Genomic DNA, 10564 nt, shown 5'->3' with positions numbered 1-10564 from the left:
AAAGACCCTCCTAAATAAAATTTTCTTTTTGAAAACTTATAATATGGTCATCCTGTTGTATCAGGCTCTGTAAATTTAAAAAAAAAAAAAGGAAGACAATAAGGTTTATAAATAAAATACCAGGAAAAAAGGCACTTATGCCCTGCACATGGTTATTTCAATTTGTATAATCCACAACCCTTATCAAATGGAATTGATTTCTGGCCTGAAAACAAATACAGAAAAGTGCTCAAATCAAGTCAAATAAAATCAGAATGCTTATGAAAAAGAATCAAGTTGTCTACCAAATATTTCACATCAGTAGGAAATTTCTTGAGGAACTTCTGATGGAAAATTGCAGTGTATGTTGTATCAAGTGCAGGAGCGGTATAAGGCTGTTGGAGGAATTCCCTTACTTTATTGACTAAAGACCCAAAACAATTGTTGTTAACAGTAAAGCTTGACAAGATAATTAAATGAATAATAACAAAATCTCAACGGGGAAGTGCCCATTAATTGGGTTTTTTTGGGAGCATGTTTTCACAAGTATAACCAAATTACCTAATTTTCACTCACATTAAAAAGTGATAGTATATAACAACTAATTACTAGACTTGAAGGAAAAGGCCAGTCTTTTGAACCAATCAAACAGAAGAAAACAATCACCAAAGAACTGCAAAGATGTTTGACAGCTTCCTGAAAATACCATTCATCATTTTGTCCTGTGAAATATTTCTGTGAAACTTGCCAAACAAAAGAATCCCAGTGATTTCTATGTAGTAGTGTCTTTAAAGCTGGAACACATTTAACCACATTCTTTGTATCCTTTCAATATATTAATATGTATGTCAGTAAAAGAATGTCAACAGGTGAAATAACTGAGAAGGAAGGATTTGTTACAGATACAGCGAATGAGTTTTGGCATTAAAAAAAAAAGAAAATCAGTACCATTCTGGTTTCCTGTTTAATATTACATATTTTTTAATTGTTACTGTTTTCATGCTGTACAGTCAAAAAAATCTAATTTATAGCATCATTATAACCAACGTTTAAATTTGACATGAATGAAATACTCCATACATTACTCAGATTTTTTTGTGTTGAGCTGCTAGCATGATCTCTCCAAATTAAAATTAGATACATTTAATGCTGTAGCAAATGACTTTATAATTTCCATGAAGTTAATGATGAACCTCCTGATACATTTGTAGTACTCAACTACATCTTGTTTAGTCACTATATTAAATAGAAATTTAAACTATGAAATGTGTCCCTTTTATTTCCACTCTCATACTCTGAAACAGCATTAATCTGTTGATAATGTTTGTATAAATATTAGCAGCCTGGACTTTGCAATTTAATCTGAAGCAGGGAAATCTAAATTAATAAGTAATGCCAAATATGTTCTTTTAATTTTGTGACTTACATTTTTTCCTAAAGAAAACTATCATCTAAATAAACACATTTTATACATATTGGTTAAAAATTAATAACAATATCCAAAATACTTCTCACATTTAAAAATTATGTTTCAGCTTTAAAAACAGTGCTTAATGTTCTGTTTATTCTGGGACATTATTTTGCACTCAGAAAACTAGCTGCTGTAACTATAAAACTAGGAGCTAACACTCCTTCACAATGACTTTATCACGACTTGGGAACAGTTATACAACCTGGAACTGCTTTATCTTCCACAAAATTGTTACTACATTAATTTAGAAAAAGAATAGGGCTATGCTTTGTTTCCTTAACCATTTTCCCAAATTAATACAAAATAGATGTCAGTTATGGTACAGATAGGTAGATTGATTGACAGATAAATTTAGAGCAACAGATAGGCAGATGGATATAAATATGGCCATCTTTAAAATAGAATGTTTTGTTTTGCCAGGTGAAATAATGCATCTGAAAGATTCCATTCATACTTTATTTTGCTATCATTTCTTTTTCTGTTTTTATCTTGTTTAATCAATATAGTAAAAGATAGTTTTCTGATTAAACAATATTGGAAATGCTAAATAATGTTTTTATTGGTTTACATTGGCAATTCACAATCTAAAAGTATAACCACCCGAGGGATTTATAAAAGTATAAATCCCGAATGCATGTAGATCATTCTGGATTTTGAAGAATTTTTGTTTCTAACATAGATTTTTATTTCAAGTTATGGATCAATATTTAAAATTTTCTGACAGTTAACAATTAGAAGGAGTTATAAGCAAATAAATTCCTTGAAATAGAAGATTTTATCTATTAGTGTCTGCTTAATATCTTGCTCAGCACTTTTAAATTCTCTTAGAAGGATAACTTTCTATCCATTACGTTATGATAGTTCAATCACCCTTAAAAATGAATCTAGCTATTCTTATTCCATGAAATGTCACCCATTTATTTCCAAGAGACCTTTTCCTCAATGATCAGAATTGGAACCTGGGATTTTAATTGAAAACAATTGGCACATTTTATTTCCCATAAGAGGTATTTAAAAATACAAAGCAGATATGTTTTGGGGCTTATAAATTCATGTTAGAGTTTCCATCAGTTCATCTTTGATGAGACTTGCCTGGAAATCCATGGCGTGTTTTCTGAAGAAGTTACCTAAATGTCTTCAAAAATTCGATTGGCCTAGAAAAATGACTCTGAGACAGTCATGTTTCTTTTCTATTTTTTTTTTAAAAAAAGACAAAACAGCAATAAACATTTTAGCTCTTTAATGAGCAAAGATCATGTCTCTTATCATTGGACTAATAGTCATTATCCAGTTTATCTTTATTTCACGCAATGACCAATGACATGGCCAAGATGTACAAAGTTTTTTTTCCATCAAGTAGTATACAATTTTTTTTTTGTATAATAAGCTTTCATTCTTGAAAAAGAGTAACTGAAAAGAAAGGTTTCTGTTACTGCAGTTAGTTTGTCAGAGAAAGTTCTTTGCATTATCTTACAAACTATCAAAATTGCTAGTCATCTGAAAAAATGTAAAAAAAAATCACATAACTTTAGTCTAATAGAAATATAGTACAGGTAAGAGAGAAAGTATTTATCAGGATGTGCTCTTTAAGTCCATCTCATTTTTTTAATATAAATGTACATCTGATTACATATACAAACATTTGGATAGGTCTGTGATATACTGTTACCGGTAAACAATACGGGATGAAGAGTTTCCTGTGGTCTTAGAATATTCATTGAAAATCACACGTATGTGAAAGATTAAAATCCCCCAGATGTTGTCTCTCTTAGGTTCTGCATCTACGTTGTACTCTACTGAGATTGCACGAGTAAATTCCAGTGACAGGACCTCAGTAAGAAAGATAAGTGGTGTGAGGAGGGACATAATTTTATATTGAATTATTATTAGTAAACATTTTGTCATGCAACATGAGTAAATCAATTAACTGAGAGCTATAACCAGAGTGGTAATTTGGGGCATCCTCATTTCATAAAAGACTGTTGCAAGTAACTCTTTGGACACACTTCACCTTACCAGAGGAAACAAAATACAGAGTAACAAAAACCACAGCAAATTATGGATTCTATAACACATGTCCAATTAGGATTACATTTTTATAAATAATTTAGATGGGAATGAAAAGAACATTAAGAACACAGGAAATTGTTTTTTTCTGGGATTCATATCAGCGAGTATTCATCACTATACCTATAGTTTCTTCAAATACCTTTAAGAACTAATTCCTTCTATTATCAAAACTACTGTGAATTATTTAATTGTAATTACTTTTGCCCCTTAAAATCTTCTTTCGGTTCTGCCAATTGATGGAGGAAGCTCCTATTAAAGACTCCAATGGGATGAGAAGAATTTTAATTACGGCTTAATCAGCAGCACAGCCACCAAGCATATAGATTATCATGCACATCGTGCTAAAAATATCCAGTTTCCTGTATCCCCACAAATTTATACTGACAGCACTTATGTGATAATGTACCTGCCAGTCTTTAAACTTCTCTGTTTTACTGGCAAATTTCAGCATGAGCCTCCGCTAAGGCCATTAACAGCATTGGTGTTTTGTGTACTTATCCAAATATGTAAATATGGTTTACACAATAAAACGGCTCCAAATAAAAACTGGTGAAAATTATCTGACATTCCATTGGTGTGTCCCTTGTGCATATTCATGGTTGTTTTTTTATTTTTATTTGTTTTATATTTCAGACATAGTTCTTTCCTGTTTGGTGTTCCACATGCCTAATTCCATTATGTAACATAAATCTTCAAAAAATTAATTCTTGAATGTGAATGAAAAAGTATCATTCAGAACAATTGCTTCAAGCAATTGAAATTCATTTTTAGAGTTGATTTGTGTGTGTATATATATATATATACAATTCATTTTTTTCAAAACCCCCAGAGTCCTTGATATGTATATTCACATAATATTCCTCCTTATTTAAATAGTAAGAGTTTTGTAGGTTGAAAGCCAAGGAATCTTCAGTAATCTTTTACTGCAATCCATCAAAAAAATAGAGTTTGTTTCTGTTATCTGGCTATACCCTGGTTGTTGAATGTGAATGGGGGTGCGGATGGGGATGGGGCAGCGTATTGTTCTGTCCTCCGGTAAATGTATTGAATGTGTGTAAGGGTTGAATCCCTGGTATAGTGTTGGGAATCATTGTAATCGTGTTGGGTGTCATTAAGGGAACATCATCAGGTGACCTCCTCATCGCTAATGTGTAATCTGGGGGGCAGGCGGTCCGAAGAACCACCTCATGTGGATGGATGGACTCACATTCATGATCCAAATCAGTGTGCTTCATTTGGAGGGACATGATCTCCTCTTCTTGTGCATGGGTCAGATCGTTGGTGGTAGTACGCTGAGGGCTGCATCTCCTATGAACATCATGTCTCCTCTTATCCTTTTTGTAGTACAGGGCTGCAAATGCCAAGATGTTCAGAAATAGCAGTGATGCTCCAACTGCTATCGTAACGCTCAGCTCTGTGGAGTAGTCCCTCTGATCCACTGAAAATGGACTTGGTTGTTGTTTGGGATCATCCTGCTTGGCAGTGGGAAAGGCTGACGTGACAGGTACAGAATTTTTTCTCGTAGGTCTGAAAGTGATGTCCGTTGATGGCACTTTAGTTGTTGTAGAGGTATACTGAGAAATGTCATTGAGATTATGCAGATGAGGTACCAGCTCCAACCAGAGGTTCACCTTATTGGCTCTATAATGTTCTTTAACTCTTGGTTTTAATCCAATATGGAGATAAAGTTGATCTTTCTGGGAATATCTGGTCCATGCTACTTCTTCAAAACGGTTGGGTTTGGTATGGATGAATTTTGTGTCTTGAGGAACTGGTTGATTTGGATCACTAAGAAAGAAAAAAGCAATTATGAGAACAAAATTATTTTATTCATTTTCTTAATAGAAATAGTACTAGGTTGACATCAAATTGAAGAAGTAATTCAGCCAGTCTTTTGAGTGTTTAGAAGTATAAATCCCATTGCAGGCAGATGGCTTGATGGATGATAATGTAATTTGAGTAAGCCTCACATTCTTTTACAAATGGGCTACTATCTACCCAAAGATTTTTAAATGTATATACCTATTCATTGTCTCATAGGCAAGCTAACAGAGGCAGGATGGAGTAGTGGAAAAGATAAGATTTGGAATTGGCAGGTGAGGATTTGAGTCCTAATACTGCTACATAGTAGACATAATTAATATCTAGAAGAGGCTCTGATAGCCTCATCACCCTTCTCTATAAAATGGGATTAATCTTACTTGCCATGCCCACCTAACAATGTAGTCGGCAGAATTGAAATCATATAGTATTGCAAATTGGAGAGCACTATAAGATAATATTTGTCACTATTGAGTAATAATAATGTCTTCCTCAAGTAAAACATCAAAATAAATTTAACTATTGAGTAGTGCAATATATATGTAAGCTTATTTAATAAACTTCTAAAAGGTAAGAACTGATAAAGCACTAATTTTTGAAGCACCACCGTATAGAATTTTGAAGAAAAAAAAAGGAAGAATGAATATCCTGCTGTTATCAATCTATTAAGTCATTCGGGCACAAAATGTATATTATTTTTAAATGCTTAAAGGGATATTTTTATTACATTATAGAAAACGTTATTCCTTAGGTACGTACCCAGTTTTAGCAAAATTTGTCCAGTATGTCATTACAACTGCACTCAGCATCACGTCATTTTTGGAGAAATTGCAAGGAAATAACTCTGTAGGTCCAATCATGGGGATTCCTAGCACATAGGGAACCTCATCTCCATGAGCTGCATCAGCCCATGCAGGAACCTGATCTGTTTGGCAATGATGGTAAAAGGCATAGAAATATGTAGGTGAACCAAAGTTCGAGTGAAGATCTGCTGTAGCAACAGCTGGTGCCACCCACTGATGGTCCGTAAACAAAGCCAATAATGTCTTCCTTCTGGTTTCAGGGTTATGACGGTCAGCCCAGTCAGTATACATGAATTTAATGGTTTCTCTCAAAACATCTTTGCCTTCCGGATATCCATATAAATTATCAACAAAATTGGAAACAGCAAAGTCAAAATCACTAGCTGATATACCATCATCACTATCTACTATATTTTCAACAAATTTTAATCCCTCTCCTTGGTTAACTCCTAACATTATATCATAGTTGAGAAATTCTCCTTGCTCCATCAATATCTGAGGGTCATCTGGTATTACATCACCATCAATCACAGGTCCAAAGGCTATGTGGTATCGTGCTGGTTGAATATCTTGGTCAACAAGTTCTTTGTAAGGCTTCTTCTGTAGGCATTCCACCAATTCTACTGTATCTGAAACATTGCAGCCAACTTTTGTGGCCAACATTCTAGCATATTTTGCAGGTTGGAAACTAACCGCCCAGCTGGAAAGGGCTGTTCCACTTTGAGCTATTGCTCGTTGAAAAAGTCCTATGGGAAAAACAACAAAGAATATTAGATGACCTTTGAGTAATGCTGTAGTAAAACAATAACATTAGATATTTCAGACGTGTATCTAAAAACCCAGATACAACTCAAGCACGAAAGATAAAGACATTTTTGCTTAAGAGAAGGCACATAAGGGCATCCCCAGGGTATAATGAATTAGAGAAAAGGACTACATCTTCTGCTTTGAGTTAACAATCACTTTAGGGATCGAGAAGTTTAAATTGTGTCTGTCTCAAAAGAGGAGAGGAGGAGAACATGTAACTACTAGTGGTAAAAAGACCCACATTTGTCTGTGCTCATCATGGAAACACCTATGTTATTATCAAAGCCAACCAGATGTAACCAACTCTCTCCCTACTATCTCTTCATCAGACTCTCTGTTGTCTTTTGAGGATATTTCCTCCAGTTTGGCTGCATATGTCTTCCTTCAAAATGGCTCCAATGCTTGTTTTAATCAGATTTTATTTGAAAAAGAATTGTTCAGAGCTCACCTTGGGGCTGGGGATTTGCTAATACCCTGGGGATAGCCCTGAGGCACACAAAACAGAATATCACTGTAGACATCCTCTTCCCAGCTTTTTGTGTCAGACATAGTATGCTGAATATTCATCTTTCAAACATAACATTTTCACTAGGTTAAAGAAAAAAACATCAGCAGAGGATTTTGTGGGGTGTGATTTAACTTCTTTCAGTTTTGAATGTGCGCTGCTATGTTTTATCATAAAAAATGCAAAGTACATGGCCCGCTGCTTTTCACTTAATTGCATTTAAAAATTACAAATCACAATCCCATATACAGTTTGATTAGAACTGCATGCCATTCAAATTTGCAAATGCACTTTATCTACCCATTAAGATATTTTCAAATAAAATCCTTGTGTTAAATTTATCTATTTTCTTTTTAAAAAGTACATTTGTTACCATTTTCCAAATGCAGCTTTGTCGACTGGTTATTTAAACACATGCTCAGTTATTCATGTGTTAACGAGATAAGAACAGTTTTCACAAAGGTGCTAAAACAGTTTCTGAATTAGAAACAGAATTTTAGATTTTTCTCCAAATGCATATACTTATTCAAAATGCAGTCTATAATATGTTCCTAGATAATTCTAAAAACAATACTAATTTAAATTTGTTTTGGTTTCTGACATCTTTAAGAATATATTTTTAGCTTGCTAGAGCAAAGTATGCCAGAGTAAATGATATAAATACAGATAATTTCAAAAAATTATATAGGCTATGTGTCAACATTAGCTCAGAGAAATAGTTTACTAATTAAAAACTTGACAACTAATATAAACCTTGTGATTTCTACAATATTTTTCCCCTTTAAAGGGCTTCATGACATTAACTATATATACCAAAAATGATATTGCAGAAAATACCTATCATTAAATATAATCTGAAAGATGCCACCTGGATGGTATTGGGAAAACCATATAGCTTATCCTTAGTGAGAGTGCTTGTTGTGTGTACACAAGCTGTGGTCGACTTCTGGTTGATATAGGCCTAAGCATTGCTACAGCTCTGGGGAGTTTACAGACTTTAAAGTCTGTCTGTGCTGGAGACAGAATTAGCCCGATGATTTCCAGACATCTCCCAATCAGGCAGCTTTGTGGAGACAGGCTTAGGACTAGATCAAACATAAGTCCACTGGTGTGGCCAGGTATGAACAGTTTCCTTGAAGAGGCTGATGGAATGCTGTATTGTTGACTGTTTGCCATTTGCCATTGTTTACCACATCATCCATTGATAATTAGCGATGCTAGCCAATGAGCTAACTGATTCATCTTTTTATTTGGAATGTTAGTTTTATACTAGCTGGAACTGGTTTGGGTGCCCATGTTTGCTTTACATTTACAAAAAGTTTTAGAAAACCTGGGAGGAAAGAACATTTGCAATCAAATGACCTTAAGATCTAAACAGAATTAACCACTGTCAACCTAGATAAAATATTGGCTTACTATAGTCCCTAGCTAGAACTATATAATCTGTTCTTAAAAAACAAAACAAAATTCCGTTATTTCATAATAAGCCATTTCATTACCGACCAAATCTCTATACAATTGGAAATGTTCTCATATGTGCTATTTTGTCATCTCGAGTCAGAACTCTACTACTACATATGAGATGTTACAGAAATGATGTCTATAAGTTAGGCCCATAATAATATATGATAAAATAATAATAATAATAAGTAACATATGATTCTACAAATACATATACTCATTTAATTACTTGCTGATTTTTCAAAATTCCAAATAAATGTATCTTTGATACCAAAAACAAATGTCCTATATTTGGTGCTTATATCATAAAATTCAGACTTACAAATTAAGATGTTTTATGAACACTTGACAATGTATATTTTATATATATATATAAAATGATGAAAGTACAAAATATAAGATGGCCTATTTTCTATCTTTCCATCTCTTAATGTGTGTGAAATGGAAAGAAACTATTTGTTTTTGCAGACTTCTCCAATAAAAGACTTTCTGTTCTTGAGTATACAAGTTAATGATGTAAGTTGAATGAATGACTAAACTCACGGTGAGATGGGAGTCAATAAAAAACACACAATAACATAAGGAGCTTTGGGCAGGCACTTAAAAAGGGGATCAAGGCCAGAAAATGGAGACAAGAAAAAATGTTTCGTGGGTTTAAGCAGCCTCAGTGCTCCATGCTGCTTTGCCAAGCTCTTGGAGGGAAAAACACTTTTGGGGTTGAAAATAGAAAAAAACTACAAATTCAGACCTATTTTTTTTAATTGAAAGCTCTACTAGTGACCTTGATGCTTTGACAATTTTGGATCATGCATGCAAAATAATCAAACATCTATTCTCCACTCAGGCAACAAGTGAAAATCTAATTTCTAGACAAACTAGCTTAGAACTCCTTCTTTCCTACTAGCAAAGGGTTTTAAATGTCTCTTGTCTCAAAAGTAGATTATACACAATCCTTAAATAAAAACACACCTTGTCTTTTATTTTGATTACTGAATAAACAGAGATAATAGAACTGTGAACATCCTTGAAATTCCCTAAAAATCACCCTTTGGAGAAAGGAAAAGTAACTGTGATGTGAACTATTCTGAAGTGTGCTTGAAAGGGCTTCCTTACCAAGCTCCACAGGAGACAGAAAGTTTGACAACAATCTGAACATGCATAAAAGCTGAAGAAACAAAATTCTAAACAGTTATTGAGTTCAACCTGACACTCAGTTTGAACAGAGAAATATATACAGAGCATCACATACTACTGATGGTGGTGGCATGCAGACACCAAAATTGTCAAAATTTGCAACCTGCATAATACCTTTGGTTGAATTGCTCCAACGGTTACCTTCAGAATAATGGGATAAAGTCAGCAGATTGACACACGAACCCCCAGCGCCAGATCCAAAAACAGTGATTCTTAAGGGGTCACCACCAAAGAATCCAATGTTTTCACTAGTCCATCTTAAAGCCTGTATGAGATCAAGGAGTCCATAGTTTCCTTTTGCAGCCTGATCTCCTGTGCTCAAGAAACCTGGAAAATAAAAATAAAAAGACACCTTAGAAACACCCTTTTGTTTTGACATAAATCAAATCAGAATTAAATTTAAATATAACTGAAGCCAGTGTTCATCAAGATGAGTACATGTTTTTTAGTAAA

General features: G+C 33.9%; 1 protein-coding gene across 1 annotated transcript in view; it reads right to left on the bottom strand.

The window, feature by feature from the left end:
- Positions 1-2675: 2675 nt before the first annotated feature.
- The window catches only part of NLGN1 (neuroligin 1), a 716626-nt gene continuing 708737 nt past the window's right edge, over positions 2676-10564 (bottom strand). The window contains 3 exon segments of the mRNA XM_015564185.1: positions 2676-5308; positions 6101-6890; positions 10253-10438. Coding sequence (XP_015419671.1) covers positions 4486-5308; positions 6101-6890; positions 10253-10438 — 1799 coding nt within the window. The 3' untranslated portion in view covers positions 2676-4485.

The sequence above is a fragment of the Myotis davidii genome, unplaced genomic scaffold, assembly GCF_000327345.1.
Source record: "Myotis davidii unplaced genomic scaffold, ASM32734v1 scaffold115, whole genome shotgun sequence".
Classification (NCBI taxonomy): Eukaryota; Metazoa; Chordata; class Mammalia; order Chiroptera; family Vespertilionidae; genus Myotis; species Myotis davidii.
The sequence above is the reverse complement of the archived record's forward strand: the minus strand, read 5'-3'. Positions and strand labels throughout refer to the sequence as shown.